This window comes from Oncorhynchus mykiss, chromosome 18, assembly GCF_013265735.2.
Source record: "Oncorhynchus mykiss isolate Arlee chromosome 18, USDA_OmykA_1.1, whole genome shotgun sequence".
In the NCBI taxonomy this organism is placed as follows: Eukaryota; Metazoa; Chordata; class Actinopteri; order Salmoniformes; family Salmonidae; genus Oncorhynchus; species Oncorhynchus mykiss.
The window spans coordinates 25961705-25979420 of record NC_048582.1 but is presented as its reverse complement, the minus strand read 5'-3'; the positions used below and the strand labels follow the sequence as shown (position 1 = coordinate 25979420).

At 43.9% G+C, this 17716-nt stretch overlaps 2 protein-coding genes across 2 annotated transcripts; one reads left to right on the top strand and one right to left on the bottom strand.

The window, feature by feature from the left end:
• Positions 1-3017: 3017 nt before the first annotated feature.
• Positions 3018-5751, top strand: si:ch211-246m6.4 (basic helix-loop-helix transcription factor scleraxis). The gene is made up of 2 exons (XM_021571448.2): positions 3018-3835; positions 4061-5751. Exons 1-2 carry the CDS (start codon positions 3335-3337, stop codon positions 4091-4093), a joined length of 534 nt encoding a protein of 177 aa, XP_021427123.2. The 5' UTR covers positions 3018-3334; the 3' UTR covers positions 4094-5751.
• Positions 5752-6101: 350 nt separating this feature from the next.
• Positions 6102-17704, bottom strand: bzw1a (basic leucine zipper and W2 domains 1a). Its single transcript, XM_021571447.2, has 12 exons — positions 17547-17704; positions 16706-16779; positions 16423-16599; positions 16101-16195; positions 14430-14495; positions 14138-14273; positions 13734-13843; positions 9379-9549; positions 8072-8218; positions 7297-7435; positions 6987-7109; positions 6102-6878 (listed from the first exon to the last, which is right to left on the bottom strand). The coding sequence occupies exons 2-12, from the start codon at positions 16767-16769 to the stop codon at positions 6847-6849; spliced, it is 1260 nt and encodes a 419-aa protein (XP_021427122.2). The 5' UTR covers positions 16770-16779; positions 17547-17704; the 3' UTR covers positions 6102-6846.
• Between the last annotated feature and the right edge of the window lie 12 nt (positions 17705-17716).

Genomic DNA, 17716 nt, shown 5'->3' with positions numbered 1-17716 from the left:
AGCTAATTCTAGTTCAACCCAAGCAAGCAGCCTCTGCTTTTGAAATAGTGTTCCGAATAATTCTGTGGCAACCTCACTAACTCCTGGATGGTAAATATCACGGGAAGGCCTGAGATCCACCCTCAGTGATTGTCTCTCACGGTCAAAACTTTGAGAAGCGAAACAAACTTTGTTAGGGAAATTACTGTTGTGTTCTCTGCTGTTCATCCCTCACAGGATGCTGAAAGATATTAGTTTATGGTAATGTGTTTATTTTGGAATAAACGGAATTGCTCACATTAAATAAAAACGCTGTTCATTTTGTCACGGCACTGACAATGTATCTTTCAAATTCAGTTACAACCGTCATTTACCTTTCTGTGTCTGTCTGAATGTCTCTGTCAGATCCTCAAAAGCAGCACCATTGAAAGCATCTTGACTGGCTGCATCACCACTCGGTACGACAACTCCAAGGCACCTGACTGCAAGGCACTACAGAGGGTGGTGAGTACGGCCCAGTACAACACTGGGGCTGAGCTCCCTGCCATCCATACCAGGTGCTGTCAGAGGAAGGCCCAAAAAATTGTCAAAGACTCCAGCCACCCAAGCCATAGACTGTTCTCTCTGCAACCGCACGGCAAGCAATACCAGTGCACCAAGTTTGGAACCAACAGAACCGTGAACAGCTTCTACCTCCAAGCCATAAGACTGCTAAACAAGACTTCTAAATAGCTAATCAAATCGGTGCCTGGACTTTCTGCATTGACCCTATGTACACATACTGGACTCTACCCACACACTCACACATATTTACACTAAATCCCCAACACACACATACACACACACACACTACATACGCCCACACACACATAATATGCGTACACATGCATACTGACGCCACACTCACTCACACACACACACACACACACTTTCACACTAAACACATTTGCTGCTGCTACTGTCTGTTATCTATCCTGTTGCCTTGTCACTTTACCCCTACCTATATATACATAGCTACCTCAATTACCTCTTACCCCTGCACATCGACTCTGTACTGGCACTGCCTGTAAATAGCCATGTTATTTTTTACTCGTTATTGTTATTCACTGTGTATATATTCCTTGTCCCACTATTTTAATTTTTTTACGTTTAACTCTGCATTGTTGGAAAATGACACGTAAATTAGCATTTCACTGTTAGTCTACACGTTGTTTACGATGCACGTGAAAAATACAAATGTATTTTATTCTCTCTCTCTCTCTTTTCACCCTGTCCTTCGTTAGTCCCCAGGCTCATTGTCTGATCTTTCTAAACCCTCCCTAGTTACCAATAAAATGTGCCTGTACACATCTATGGGTGATAATTAAAGTGATTTGGGAGGTTAAAAGTTTCCCAATGTTGCATAATGGTCCAGAAGCGAAGGGGAGAAGCAGCTGCTAATGTTACCCTACTAAATGAAAGAAAAAGCTGAGCTACACCTAACTACACCACTCTTTTAGCACAGACAGACAAGCATGTAGACCTGCACCTTGTTCCTTGAATCTCTCAGCCCCCTCCTCTCCTCTCCTTCTCTTTCTCCTTTTTCCTCCTCTCTCGCTCTCCTCTCGCTCCCACCGATCGTTCCCTCTCCTCTCGCTCTTCTCCCTCTGTCAGCAGTGTCAGTGACAGAGCTGCTACGTCAAACATGTCACCCACTTGTCACTAGTAAGTCTCCAATGTGCTGTCACACACACACACAGCCCACACACGGCTGACACAGCTCCGTTCCTGTGGATGTATGCCCGTGCCCACCTACACAAAGAAAGGCTGTCAAAAGTACTTCTGTCAAAATGGCTCATAGTAATTCCACACCAGTGCTATATTGCCATCTAGTGATGACATGCAGTCTATTGCTATATAACCCGTAGTGTAGACCTGAAATACCAAAACAACAACTTGACAACGGACATACAAATCAACTCCCCTAATGTTTAATATTTTCATTTCCACAATATATGGTTGCGTTGATTAGCTCAGTTGGCCCTTTGAAATCATTCCAACCTATTGATATGCAATTGCTGTGGTTATAATTCTCTTTTCACACAACTTACATTGCTCGCAGGAACACAAACTATTGTTGGTATCATGATGAAAATCTTGGTATGATGATCTGAAATTTGACTGAAGTAACACTATATAAGTGACTTGTACATTCACAGATATTTATATCAAGGCTAAAGATGGCACGAGTTAATGGGGAGACTGCCACGGGGTGGAGGAACAGCTGGAGGGTGACTGATACACCTGGACTACTCACTCACGGTCCTGGTCGGAGAGCACTGAAGCTGGTGTCATGACTCTAAGACCAAGGAGTGATTCCTTCACTGGGGTTTGAACCAAGTTTTGAATTTGAGTTCTGAGAATTGTTGACATGCTGTAACGAAGTAGCACTTCCCCCGAAACACTTCACCAAATAATAGTGACAGGATTTCTAGGAACACACATCCTAATGTGAAACGATGCAATGTGTTCTAAACATCAACCATTTGCCTGACACAGTGGCCTCGCGTAAAACCGGAGGAAGGTTTTCACTATGTCAAGATTAGCATTATCATCTTTTCGTGACCTTTGCACAGCGTGCAATAGACATTTGTGCGATTGTGTGTATGCTGTTGAGGCTAGAGGTAGTTAGACCGGCATTTGAATCAGCAGGGAGAAGATGAAAGACTTCCAGGAAGCAGGAGATAAGAAAATGAAGGTTCGCGATGGAGGGAGTAGAGAGTCACAGCACGACCATGTGTTTACATGGGCTGAGAGTGGGAGAAGGTTAATGTCGTGCATCTGCAGTCACACTGTCACACCCCGACCCCTCAATGCTTGCAGATCTGAAGGGGCTGGATAAGTATAAGCAGTGTAAAGGTCAAGCTTCCACCATATTGCTTCCACCTTCCACAGATCTGCAAACATGGGGTTAGGGGTCAAGGGGCAGGGGTTAGGAGCAAAGTGGGAGTGTGCTGGCTCTCTGTGGGGGGTTATATATATATAAACCTCAAGCACCCAAAGAACCACGACCGGTGGATTCTCCTCTCCAGCCTCCACCTGTCTTTCCGTTTCCAGAGGCCACATGCATGGTGACCGGGCCCAGAAAGGATCCGTTATTCAAGAAATGGCATGATGCTCTGCCAAGGGGATGGCGTGAGCCCAGTTAGCGCAGGATCCCCGCACCCCCAGTCACCGGATCACACGGCGGCAGCTGGTCCCAGGTGCTATTTTCACTCTGCATTTATAAAGCAGTCGCCATGAAACAGACACAGGAGCAGAGCCAGTCCCAGATCCCAACTCATTCCCCCGCCTTAGACACCCAGCCAGGTCTACCATGAAGTCCACAGGGAGTGAACAGGGTGCCGCGCCGGACGGTTTCCCCTCCGACTTGGACGAACTGGATAGCGGAAGCGAGGAGAGCTCCGACAACAAGTCGACGGGCAGCGGCTGTAGCCTCCAGGGAGGGGGCCGGGAGGGGGCCAGGCAGAGGGAGAGGGGGTGCAGCAGGCGTCTGCAGGGCGTTAGCAAACAGAGGCAGGCAGCCAATGCGCGGGAGCGGGACCGGACCCACAGCGTGAACACGGCCTTCACCGCGCTGCGCACCCTCATTCCCACAGAACCAGCCGACAGGAAACTGTCCAAGATCGAGACGCTGCGCCTGGCGTCCAGCTACATCTCCCACCTTGCCAACGTGCTGCTGCTGGGGGACGAGTGTTTGGACGGACAGCCCTGTCTCGGGTACCACAGCATCCTGCAGAGCAGCACCAACATCAACAGCAGCAGCCCCCCACTCAGGCCCATATGCACTTTCTGTCTCAGTAACCAGAGGAAACTGGTGAGTCCTCAAAATAAATCAGTATATATTGGTTGACAGGCTGTGGGCTATCATAGAAGGCTGCATGTAATCTCAAAAAATAAAATGGATGGGATTTGGCTACATTTAGATAATGTGTCAGTACTTTATTTAAGATTGGAGCAATTCCATAACAGCCATCCCAATCAATAGTATTCCAATGGTTTTATTTCAATGTAAACTACTACAATTTCTCTACTCTCACAGCTCAGAGATGGAGGAAAGCACACAGCCATCTGACATGGTCACGCACTACTGTCAAAACAAGGATGCAACAAGGATGCATACATACCAAGTCACACGGATGTTTACATGTACCTAAGAGTGGGGGAAAAAAACGATTTAACTTTGTACATATTTTTGCAAAATCTTAGGACAAAAAAATCCCCCACTGAAATGCACTTTCCGTTCACTACATGTGCGTCTTTTCCACCGTGTTTTGGTAAAATTGGAAATCGAGCGCAATGTGTAAGGTTCCACCTGACAGTGGGCTATTTCGGTATCAGAAATAGTAAGCCCTAGTGTCGCGCTCCTAAAAAACAGTCTCCCTCCCCCATGCAGCCAGTCACATGGTTGTAACCCAAGCCTAGGCCGTGCAGCGGTTCGTCGGTGGAGTAGCGGACTGGTTAGCTTGTCTCCTGGCTGATTCATCTTTTGCCAACTGAGGAGAGGGTGACGTGCTTGACAATTATGAATTCTAACTGCCATTCAAACTCAATTCAATAGTTCCAAATATATTTTGGTAGCAGTAATATTTAAATTAATCTTAACCAGGATAGTACACTTAATTTAAATAGGGGAGGCAAAACAATATACAAAATGTGCTTGAATGCAAATATGAAGTGTTATACGTAGGCCCCACCTACTAGCAGAGCAGAAGCAACCAGACTTGGTGTTTAGAAACTTTACCACAACATCAAGTCATATTCCATGTCAAATGTAACATGGTGTAAATCAAAAGAAAACATAACATACATATTAAACACTCATTTTGGGAGCTCAATGCTATACTGTACATTGAGAAATGTTTACTTGCATGTATTGCACAAGCCTTTTCACAATCCACAAACAATAGTTCTGCATATGTTTGTGCAGTATTGGTTGCACATTTGAAGGCCCAATGCAACTGTTTTTATATCATCAAATAATGTATAGTTAACAAAATACCTTACTGTAATATATTTCACACAAATTGAAGAAAAAAAAAAAAGCTTTTTAGCACAAAACTTTTTCAAGCAAGAATTTTGCTAGGACTGTCTGGGAGTGGTCTGAGTGGGAAGGGTAAACTGACAACTAGCCATTATTGGAAGAGGGGTTTGGAACTCTTATTGGTCATGGTCTATTAACCAATTAACCACATGGTGATGTCACCATGGAAAGCCAAAACTCACACCCATGGAAACCTGCTGATCAGAAGGGCCTGTGTAGATTGTATTTTCAACCAGCAACTATCAGGAAATAACACTAATCAAATGTTTTCACACTTTTACAGTGATGGTTTCATCAGCCATTTCAACAATATAATTTAAAAGGCAGGAACGGAATTGACTGCACTGATTTGGGTATATAATAAATTACTTAAATCATGCAAAATAAAAATACGATCATATTTGGATGAATTATCCAAAACAAATAACGATGTTGCACACTGACTGCAATACACTTACCTCAATGAAGACCTCAATGTATTAACATAATATTATAGGCCTACCTCCAAGTCTATTTTAATGTGTAACATTGTTGTAAACATACTTGAATTTCTCCTAACTTATGTAAGACAATTGTCCTCTTCACATAGCAACCAATGAGAAGCTGTTTGGAGAAAAATGCATTTTTGTACAAGAAGTAAAAAAATATATTTGACTTGTAAACAATCATTAAACTACTTTCAAAATAAATATTGGACGGATGATTTGAATGTGCATGTAAAATACCTTCTTAGGCCAAGTTTACAGAGTCCAATTCTGAACTTTTCCCACTAACTTGACCAATCAGATCAGCTCTTTAGTCAATAATTGGGCTAAAGATCAGAACGCCTGTGTAAACAGTCTTAGAAAATCAGTCAAGACCATTTACTGTGGATTGTGTAGTTCATTAAAATCAGGTTTACCCAGTAATAACATTACGCTGTGTGTGCATTTGGGACCTCAGGTGGAGTTGTATTAGTACAGCAGGCACCAAAGTTTAGTAATTGATCGCAATGCTACACACCAAACATACAAGAAATGTATACCATAAATAATCAGAATAAGAATTTTAGTCATCTTTATTTCTTTAAAAAATAATTGGTTTAATCAGATTAAAGAAATTAACCAATATTACTTAGCTGGCATTGCATCTTCCAGAGAGGATGTCAGTCAGGTCAAGAGGTGGTTCTACCAAGATGAGTCACTGCACAACGTTCATCTGATCACCAATTCAACTGTTCATTACAGGTTTGTCCAAAAGGCCAAGGTCAGGAAAGGAGCTAACATGATAGGGCTACCGGGTAAAACCTTTGGCAAGAAGGCAATGACTTGTCATTTTAGGGTGCCTTTAAGTCACATAGCAAGGCGGAGCACTGCTGCAATATTATCAGATACAGCAGTATCAGGGATATCAGACTGGATGCAGCAACATCAATAGAGTATCTTAATCAAGTGGAATGTTCCATTTCCAAAACACAGAAGGCATAATAGTAATACTAATAAAAGGGGGTCATTTCTTCTTCTTTCCAAACAAATCAACACTTCATTTGTTAATCTTATGATTGAGGTTTTAATTCACAATACGTGTGAACCATTAAGGGTAAGTTTAAAACAAAATGTAATAAGGAGTGTACCGTTCACGTCACAGCCCTCGAGTTAAAACGTAAATGTTGAAGTTGGAGAGGGGATAAAAGAAAACAGAAGGTAAAATAAGAAAACAGGACTGGGAGAGACTAGTACTTCAGTAACAAAAACATTCTACTGCTCCTACTGTGCTGTTTAAAATGCACGTGGAGGGTTGAGTTCTCAGTTCTCTTCCTCGTCCTCGGACTCAGACTCTGGAAGACAGAAAAGAGTCGAGTCAAATCAGAACATTACAATTTACAGCAACATGAATATTAAGATCATTTTCAAAAAGGGAACTATTAAACGCTGTTTCTTTTTACCTTCCTCTGCATTCTTCAGCCACTCAACGAATTTCTTCATCTGCTCGAGGAAAACACTCTTTCCTTTAGCAACGTGGGCCTCTGCGTACCACTTAAGAATGGCCTCTTCACTCAAAACATCCGCTGTGTTGGGAGAAGGCGAAACACGGAACATTAGAATGTTCAGATCAATGAGTACACACCATATAGGGCACACCATGGTACCTAAACGACATGTCACATGAGAGCCATTACAACCCCACACACAGGTTGTATCCCAAATGGCACCCTATTCCCTTTATAGTGCACTACTTTCAACCAGGGCCCACACCTTTGTAGAGGAGCACCACAATCTTCTGGAAGGCCTTCATGAAGTGGATGTTGTCATAGCAGTACTCCTGGATTTTCACCAGCAGGATGATCTCAGAGGCTCCCTGTGAGGTGAATGCCTTCAGGAGAGGACTGTATTGCTGTGGAGAAGAGAGAAAGATGGGGGGGTTAGGGTACAGGAGGGTTAGAGACTAGATGATCTCAGAGGCTCCTTGGGAGGTGAACACCGTCAGGAGAGGACTATTCCTGTGGTGGAGAGAGGACCAATTAGTTCCCATTCATCCAATCTGTTTTTATTAATAGGCAAGTCAATTAACAGATTCTTAGTTGCAATGACACAATGTCAGGGGCAAGCAAAGCAGCAATATAAGCACCTACATTTGAGTCATTTAGCAGATGCTCTTATCCAGAGCAATTTACAGGAGCAATTAGGGTTAAGTGCCTTCCTTAAGGGCATATCAACAGTATTTTCACCTAGTCGTCTTGCGGATTTGAACCAGCACACTTCCAGTTATTGGCCCAACACTCTTAAATTGCTATACGGGGGGGGGGCACAAGGTGGTTGACTGGACTAAAACCAGCCAACTAAAACCTAATCATGCTTCAATCTGGCCTATATTAGTACCGCTCCATCCTCCTCTTCCAATACTATACAGTTCCAAAAAAAGCTAATCTGAAGTTAATTTAGCAGCAACTAATTTAACCTTCATCTAGGTTTGTCTCATTGATAAATCTTTTTGGCAAGAGACCGGTTCAAGATCGCAGAAGACATTTACCTTCAAGTGTTTGATAGATTGTTCGCAGACCAGCTCTTCCTTCTTGTTCCATTCCACACAGCTCATGACACTGGACCACACGATGCCGATCATCAGTTGTTCAGAGATGCTGGTCTTCTTCATCTCCTCCCTGACGTAGGCAATTATCTAAACACAGCAGGGAACACGTCAATGAACAATGCCCAGCTATCAAGCATATATACACTGAACAAAAATATAAAACGCAACATGTAAAGTGTTGGTCCCATGTTTCATGAGCCAGAAATAAAAAAATCCCAGATATTCTCCAAACGCACCAAAACACATGAATTTGTTTACTTCCCTGTTAGTGAGCATTTCTCCTTTGCCAATGTAATCCATCTACCTGACAGGTGTGGGCATATCAAGAAGCTGATTAAACATTACACAGGTGCACCGTGTGCTGAGGACAAAAGGCCACTAAGATGTGCAGTTGTGTCACACAACGTCCCAGTTGTCTCAAGTTGAGGGAGCGTGCAATTCGCATGCAGACTAGAGGTAGGTCCACCAGAGCTGTTGCCAGAGAATTGAAAATTAATTTCCCTACCATAAGTCTTTTTATAGAATTTTGCAGTACTTCCAGCCTCACTAACACAGACCATGTGAGCCCAGAACCTCCACAACCGGCTTCTTCGCCTACGGGATCAGTAGAGACCAGCCACCCAGTACGTTGATGAAACCGAGGAGTTTCTCTGTCTATAATAAAGTCGTTTTGTGGAGAAAGACTCATTCTGATTGGCTGGGTCTGGCTCCCCATGGGTGTGCCTGGCTCCCAAGTGGGTGGGCCGATGCCCTCCCAGGGCCACCCATGGCTGCGCACCTAGTCATGTGAAATCCATAGATTAGCCTAAAATGTAGTTCAGTTGACTGATTTCCTTACATGAACTGTACAGTGCAAAACTGGTTACTAGACCATTTACTCAGTACTTTGTTGAAGCACCTTCGGTAGCGATTACAGCCTCTAGTCTTCTTGGGTATTACACTACAATCATTGCATGCAAGGAATACGGGACCAAATACTAAATGGTTGACTACTTTAATACACAAGTGGATTTGTTTCAATACTTTGTCCCATAAAAAAAGCATGGGGACTATGTACAAAAAGTGCTGTAATTTCTCAAATGGTTCACCCGATCTATGAAAACACCCTCAAATGAAAGTGGACAGTCTGCACTTGAACCTGTCATTGTAATTCAAATACCAAGTGCTGCATGCAGTACAGACTCAAAACAACACAAATGTGTCACTGTCCCAATATTTTGAACCCACGGTATAAGAATAAGTCTCACATCTTTGAAGTTGTCCCCACGGGCCATCATCTCTTGGAGCTCTTTCTGCAGCTCCTTACGGGACCCGATGGCCTCCTGGTTCCTGGCAAAGTCTGACAGCTCTTTCAGTCCCGCGTCAGTGAAGTACTTAGAAAAATGCTCACAGCTCCGCTTGTTGGCAGGAAAGAGTTCCTGTGACAGATATTGATACAAGTAATTAGTTCCCATTCAATAATTATTTTGTTTTAAAACTAAAGGCCAATATAAAAACTTAAGCTGGTTTAACAGACAATCGCCATGGAAGATGTTTTTTAGACAATGACTAGTCTTGAAGGGATAGTTCACCCAAATTACAAAAGTATACTTGCTTCCTTACCCTGTAAGCAGTCTACGGATAAGGTATGACAGAAATCCATGCTTTGGTGAAGTATCCCTCGCACCATGCTATCGTTTAGCATTAAAAAGTAATGGGACCGATTAGCATTCGTCGCACATCATGTCCAAATCATCCAAAAGTATCTAAAATCGATTGTGAAGCACAAAGTCACTTATAGATAATTTGAAAATGGTGTGAAATGTTAATATCGGTCCCATGACTAATGGGATGTGCCACAAATTTTAAAAATGTTATCGTATGGAAACAGTGCCAGGGATACCAAAGCATAGACTGCATACAGCAGGTGTCAAACTCATTCCATGGAGGGCCTAGTGCCTGCTGTTTTTTCCTTTAAATTAAGACCTAGACAAGCAGGCGAGGGGAGTGCCTTACTAATTAGTGACCTTAAATCAATCAAGTACAACGGAGGGGCGAAAGGCTGAGTGTCTGCGGGTGTCCGTGGAATTAGTATTCCACAGATGGCTTACAAATAACATTTTATTTGTCACATGCACCAAATACAACAGGTATAGATAGACCTTACAGTGAAACGCTTACTTACAAGCCCTTAACCAACAATGCAGTTAAAATAAAATAAATACAAGTAAGAACTAATTAAAGAGCAGCAGTAAAATAACAATAGTGAGGTTATATACAGGGGGTACCGGTACAGAGTCAATGTGCGTGGGCACCGGTTAGTCGAGATAATATGTATATGTAGGTAGAGTTAAAGTGCCTATGCATAGATAATAAGTAGCAGCAGCGTGGGAGGGGGCAACACATACAGTCTGGGTAGTCATTTGATTAGATATTCATGAGTCTTGTGGTTTTGGGGGGGTGGAAGCGGTTTGATTGGAAGCGGTTTGGAAGCCTGGGCCATACGCACTACCCTCCGTAGTGCCTTGCGGTTGGAGGCCGAGCAGTTGCCATACCAGGCAGTGACGCAACCAGTCAGAATGCTCTCGATGGTGCAGCTGTAGAACCTTTTGAGGATCTGAGGACCCATGCCAAATCTTTTCAGTCTCCTGAGGGGGAATAGAGTTTGTCGTGGCCTATTCACAACTGTCTTGGTGTGCTTGGATCATGTTAGTTTGTTGGTGATGTGGATGCCAAGGAACTTGAAGCGCTCAACCTGCTCCACTACAGCCCTGTCAATCAGGGCGTGCTCAGTCCTCCTTTTCCTATAGTCCACAATCTCCTCCTTTGTCTTGATCACATTGAAGGAGAGGTTGTTGTCCTTGCACCACACGGTCAGGTCTCTAACCTCCTCCCTATAGGCCGTCTCGTCATTATCAGTGATCTGGCCTACCACCGTTGTGTCATCGGAAAACTTAATGGTGTTGGAGTCGTGCCTGGCCATGCAGTCATGAGTGAACAGGGAGTACAGGAGGGGACTGAGCATGCACCCGAGGGACCCCCGTGTTGAGGATGTGTTGTTACCTACCCTTACCACTTGGGGGCGGCCCATCAGGAAGTCCAAGATCCAGTTGCAGAGGGAGGTGTTTAGTCCCAGGGTCCTTAGCTTAGTGATGAGCATTGATGGCTCTATGGTGTTGAACACTGAGCTGTAGTCAATGAATAGCATTCTCACGTAGGTGTTCCTTTTGTCCATGTGTGAAAGGGCAGTGTGGAGTGCAATAGAGATTGCATCATCTTTGGATCTGTTGGGGTGGTATGCAAATTGGAGTGGGTTTAGGGTTTCTTGGATAATGGTGATGTGAGCCATGACCAGCTTTTCAAAGCACTTTATGGCTACTAATGTGAGTGCTATGGGTCCGTAGTCATTTAGGCAGGTTACCTTCTTGGGCACAGGGACTATGGTGGTCTGCTTAAAACATGTTGGTATTACAGACTCAGACAGGTTGAAAATGTCAGTGAAGACACTTGCCAGTTGGTCAGCGCATGCTTGGAGAACACGTCCTGGTAATCCGTTTGGCCCTGCGGCCTTGTGAATGTTGACCTGTTTAAAGGTCTTACTCACGTCGACTGCGGAGAGAGTGATCAGTCATCCAGAACAGATGATGCCCTCATGCATGTTTCAGTGTCACTTTCCTCAAAGCGAGCATAGAAGTTATTTAGCTCGTCTGGTAGGCTCGTGTGACTGGGCAGCTCTCAGTTGTGCTTCCCTTTGTAGTCTAATAGTTTGCGAGCCCTGCCACATCCGACGAGCGTTGGTGCAGTACGATTCGATCTTAGTCCTGTATTGATGCTTTGCCTGTTTGATGGTTCGTTGGGAGGGCATAGCGGGATTTCTTATAAGCTTCAAGGTTAGTCCCACTCCTTGAATGCAGCAGCTCTACCGTTTACCTCAGTGATGTTACCTGTAATCCATGGCTTCTGGTTGGGGTATGTACGTAGTCACTGTGGGGACGATGTCGTCGATGCACTTATTGATGAAGCCAGTGACCGATATGGTGTACTCATCAATGCAATTGGAAGAATCACGGAACATATCCCAGCCTGTGCAAGCAAAACAGTCCTGAAGTTTAGCATCTGACCACTTTTATTGACCGGATAACTGGTGGTTACTGCTTAAATTTTTGCTTGTAAGCGGGAATCAGGAGGATAGAATTCTCTCTGGTTGCACATTTAGCATGCTGAAAGAAATGAGGTAAAACTGATTTGTTTCCCTTCATTAAAGTCCCCGGCAGTAGGAGCACCGCCTCTGGATGAGCGTTTTTCTGTTTGCTTATGGGGTATACAGTTCATTGAGTGCTGTCTTAGTGCCAGCATCGGTCTGTGGTGGTATGCAGGCTACGAAAAATACAGATGAAAACTCTCTAAAACTCTAGGTGTGTGGTTTACAGCTTATCATGAGATACTCTACCTCAGGCAAGCAAAACCTTGAGACTTCCTTAGACATCGTGCACCAGCTGTTGTTTACAAATATACATAGACCACTACCATTGTCTTAAAACCTCTTAAAGCTAGGGGGCAGAATTTTCACTTCTGGATAAATAGCGGGCCCAAGTTCAACTTCCTGCTACTCATGCCAAGAATATAAGATATGCATATTATTCATATATCTGGATAGAAAACACTGAAGTTTCTAAAACTGTTTGAAACCCAGATAAAAATCCAACCAGGAAGTGCCGCATTTTTTTAAACCGCCTCATGCCAATGACTCCTTATATGGCTGTGAATGAGCTACGAATGAGCTTACGTTTTCCACGTATTCCCCAAGGTGTCTACAGCATTGTGACGTCTTTTTACGCATTTCCATTGAAGAATAGCCGTAAGGGAGCATATTTAGTAAGTGGTCACATGGTGTCTCCCCCAGAAAATCTTGCGTAAAATACTGAGGTAGCCATTTTTCCAATCGCTTCTTATGAGAAACCAATTGCCTCGACGGATATATTATCGAATATATATGTTAAAAACACCTTGAGGATGGATCCTAAACAACATTTGCCGTGTTTCTGTCGATATTATGGAGTTAATTTTGAAAAAAGTTTGCCGTTGTAATGGTAGCATTTTCCGGTCGATTTCTCAGCCAAGCATGATGAACAAACGGGAGCTATTTCGCCTACAAAAATAATATTTTTGGAAAAAAGGAACATTTGCAATCTAACTGGGAGCCTGAGTGAAAGCATCCGAAGTTCTTCAAAGGTAAATTATTTAATTTGGTTGCTTTTCTTATTTTCGTGAAAATGTTGCCTGCTGCCAGCAGAGCTAGCATAGCATTATGCCATGATAAACTTACAAATGCTTGTCTAGCGTTGGCTGTAACGCATGTTTTGAAAATCTGAGATGAGTGTTGTTAACAAAAGGCTAAGCTTGTGTTTGAATATATTTATTTCATTTCATTTGCGATTTTCATGAATAGGAAAAGTATTTATGTCCGCTGCGTTATGCAAATTCGTTTGAGGCTATGATTACGCTCCCGGATTGCTCATCGCAAGAGGTTAATATGTGTTGAGGAAACCGCCCCTTACTCTTCTATATGTACTGGTATCCTTGGAGGGGGGGGGATATATAAAGTAAGGAATTGTTGCTTTACCATCAGCCTGTTGTCCATGCTGACTTTGCGGAGAGCGACAGCAACAGCATTGATGTCCCTTTCGTAGATCCAGGACTTGAACAGTTTGACAGCGAAGGCTGCAGATACTCCTGCAAACAGTCATAAAGCAACAGTCAAAGCAGCAGGTACCCTGCAATGAATAACACTCAAATCACTATTTTGTATAAACTAAAAACATGATAATTTCAATGATATTGGGTTCATACAATGTGCCTGAATACTGTGTCCATTTCAGAGACCATTTAACAAAAAGTTTCCAGTGAAGAGGGCCATGTTCATTTGGGGCCACCGTAACCAAACATTTGGGAAAAATTCAAATGAAAACAAGCAGCTCTTATTGGACAGGTCCAGGTAAAAATAGTGGTGGGCTGGCAAACACTCACCCTCTTTGACCACGTTCTCGTTGAAGAGACTTCCAATGACGGCAGCTGATATGTTTCCATTGGCCAACAGAATGCCAGTGAGCATGGCCAGCTTGTTGCGCTCTGATTCGGTGAACCCTTTTAAAAACAGCAGCAACTGCGGAGTAGATAAAATAATGAGCCTGCAGGGTAAATGTCTTAGTTCTTTGTTGTGAAAATAAAATATGCCATTCAAATAATCCATGCAGGTTCCATTGTGTGTAACATTCATCAGTGCCAACTGCCAAGCAGGAGTTCAAACCAACTGTCTCACCTTCTTGATCTCCTCCTCAAACCCTTTCTCCAGGTACTTGTAACGCCGGATCAGCTTGTTAAAAACCTACAGGTTCAAAACAAAGTAAGATGTGACACTGTGGTAAATGTGTTATTATACAGCATTGATATAGATACATGCTTTTGTCACTTCTAGGTTAGACTACTGCAATGCTCTACTTTCCGGCTACCAGGATAAAGCCCTAAATAAACTTCAGTTAGTGCTAAATACGGCTGCTAGAATCCTGACTAGAACCAAAAGATTTGATCAGATTACTCCAGTGCTAGCCTCTCTACACTGGCTTCCTGTCAAAGCAAGGGCTGATTAAGGTTTTACTGCTAACCTACAAAGCATTACATGGGCTTGCTCCTACCTATCTCTCTGATTTGGTCCTGCCGTACATACCTACACGTACGCTACGGTCACAAGACGCAGGCCTCCTAATTGTCCCTAGAATTCCTAAGCAAACAGCTGGAGGCAGGGCTTTCTCCTATAGAGCTCTATTTTTATGGAATGGTCTGCCTAACCATGTGAGAGACGCAGACTCAGTCTCAAAGTCTTTACTGAAGACTCATCTCTTCAGTGGGTCATATGATTGTGTGTAGTCTGGCCCAGGAGTGGGAAGGTGAACAGAAAGGCTCTGGAGCAACGAACCGCCCTTGCTGTCTCTGCCTGGCCGGTTCCCCTCTTTCCAATGGGATTCTCCGCCTCTAACCCCATTACACTGGCTTACTGGGGCTCTCTCATGCCGTCCCTGGAGAGGGTGCGTCACCTGAGTGGGTTGATTCACTGATGTGGTCATCCTGTCTGGGTTGGCGCCCCCCCCTTGGGTTGTGCCGTGGCGGAGGTCTTTGTGGGCTATATTCAGCCTTGTCTCAGGATGGCAAGTTGGTGGTTGAAGATATCCCTCTAGTGGTGTGGGGGCTGTGCTTTGGCAAAGTGGGTGGGGTTATATCCTTCCTGTTTGGCCCTGTCCGGGGGTGTCCTCGGATGGGGCCACAGTGTCTCCTGACCCGTCCTGTCTCAGCCTCCAGTATTTATGCTGCAGTAGTTTATGTGTCGGGGGGCTAGGGTCAGTTTGTTATATCTGGAGTACTTCTCCTGTCCTATTCGGTGTTCTGTGTGAATCTAAGTGTGCGTTCTCTAATTCTCTCGGAGGACCTGAGCCCTAGGACCATGCCCCAGGACTACCTGACATGATGACTCCTTGCTGTCCCCAGTCCACCTGGCCGTGCTGCTGCTCCAGTTTCAACTGACCTGAGCCCTAGGACCATGCCCCAGGACTACCTGACATGATGACTCCTTGCCGTCCCCAGTCCACCTGACCGTGCTGCTGCTCCAGTTTCAACTGTTCTGCCTTATTATTATTCGACCATGCTGGTCATTTATGAACATCTTGGCCATGTTCTGTTATAATCTCCACCCGGCACAGCCAGAAGAGGACTGGCCACCCCACATAGCCTGGTTCCTCTCTAGGTTTCTTCCTAGGTTTTGCCCTTTCTAGGGAGTTTTTCCTAGCCACCGTGCTTCTACACCTGCATTGCTTGCTGTTTGGGGTTTTAGGCTGGGTTTCTGTACAGCACTTTGAGATATCAGCTGATGTACGAAGGGCTATATAAATAAATTTGATTTGATACTTTGCAGTAATAAATTATTTCCACATCCTCTTACCTGAGCATATGCTTGCATTGTCTCAAGGTCCTCTTGTGCAGTGAAGAGGCAGAACTCTGTGCGGGTCAGGTCATCAGATATACTCCCTCCTGGGGCTGCAGACAGGTGAAGGGGGAGAAAGAGAGTCAAGTGCGCTAATCTGGACAACAGCAGCTTTCCAAATGGAATGGAAACTGACATCCAACACTACACTTTCTCTAAAACTTCCCTAGAATCCTCTTTCCTCCTCAAAGCCCATTGTAGAAGAAGGTCAGATGGGTGGGACTTTGGAAGGAGGCAAGGGACCCCTGAAAGCTACTGACTTTCAAAGATCTGTACTCACCAAGCATTCCGCCAGCCACCAGGATGTCAAAGAGTGTCTCTGCATACCGGCGGTAGTCAAGCTTGGCGCCAGAGGCATCAAGGAATTTTGCAACAGCTTCCAAATCAGATCCAGTTTGATTCAAGCCTTGTACGATACTTTCTTGAAACTGAGTAGGGTCAAATCTCTCCTTTTCATCTGTTGAAAAACATGTCATAATTTCACCGCCGGTACCATGTTGACACAGCTAGGTGAACCAAACAAATAGAGGCAAATTGGTCGACAATGAAGATGACCAACTTACCTCTTTTCCTCGTTTTGAAACGCTGGCCGGTTAGCGTTGGCTTTTGCTGCTTTTGATTATTCATAAAAGACACTCTGGATGAGAAAAGTTGAACATTAACGTCTGATTGCGCACCGTCAAGATAATTAGTCAACATTAGCAGGCTATGTATAGCTAGTTGGGAACGTGCTCTGCCCAACAGGATTTCTGTAACGTTAGGCCCATGCGAGAGCTATGCTATGCCTTGTTCTGGCTATATTTTAGCTAGCTTATTAGCAAGCCACACCTGGTAATTTGGAGAATTTTCAAAGTTGACATTGTAACCTGGCTTTGTCATTATGAATATAAAATACAATCAAAATGTAGTTAGGTGAAGTTAGTTAGCTAGCCTGCTTAGTTGCCCTCCAAGATGGTAGGCTTTAGTATGAGCACCGGGACCTTCCGGCAATGCTCCCGTTCAGACAGGCCTTGCTTGTTCGAATGGCACCTGCGAAACTCCCATAGCAGCTAACTTTAGCTAACAAGCCACAATTTCCTGTAATGCTAACAAAACTTGGAACAAAGGACGTCGATATTCACATCTGATTATCAAATATCACGGGCAACTAAGTGGCTCTACAGTGGGCAGATAAATAAAGCCTGTGTTTCAACGTGCCATATCTACAAAGTCAGTTCTTCCGACATGATAGCCAACGTTATGTTAGCCATTTAGTTTGTTAGGTAGCGAAGTTGTGCTTGCTAGCTAACAATGCAGGAAAAATAACTCTAGATACAATTCTTTACTAGCTAGCCAATGTTAGTTTAAACAGACACGTGTCGATTACATTGTCAACCGAATGTGCAAAGTATGCAGGTCACCTACCGAAATGTATGCAGATAAAAAAACGGTTAGAGAAAGAACAAATTCAAAACACCCGAATTCAGTCCTATCGACCTAACAAAAATACCCTTTCCAGAACCAACTAGCGACTGGTTTTCGCAACTACGCATGCGTATTTAAATATGGCTCTATGGTGTCACTTTATCTGGTCG

Excerpts from the sequence above, each read along its gene's own strand:
- si:ch211-246m6.4 (XM_021571448.2), top strand. The coding sequence starts at position 3,335 with ATGAAGTCCACAGGGAGTGAACAGGGTGCCGCGCCGGACGGTTTCCCC. Across the intron at positions 3,836-4,060 it reads TCAGTAACCAGAGGAAACTG|CTCAGAGATGGAGGAAAGCA; the intron begins GTGAGTCCTCAA and ends CTACTCTCACAG.
- bzw1a (XM_021571447.2), bottom strand. The coding sequence starts at position 16,769 with ATGAATAATCAAAAGCAGCAAAAGCCAACGCTAACCGGCCAGCGTTTC. Across the intron at positions 13,844-14,137 it reads CGAGAACGTGGTCAAAGAGG|GAGTATCTGCAGCCTTCGCT; the intron begins GTGAGTGTTTGC and ends GACTGTTTGCAG. Across the intron at positions 9,550-13,733 it reads GCATGGACAACAGGCTGATG|GAACTCTTTCCTGCCAACAA; the intron begins GTAAAGCAACAA and ends TATCTGTCACAG.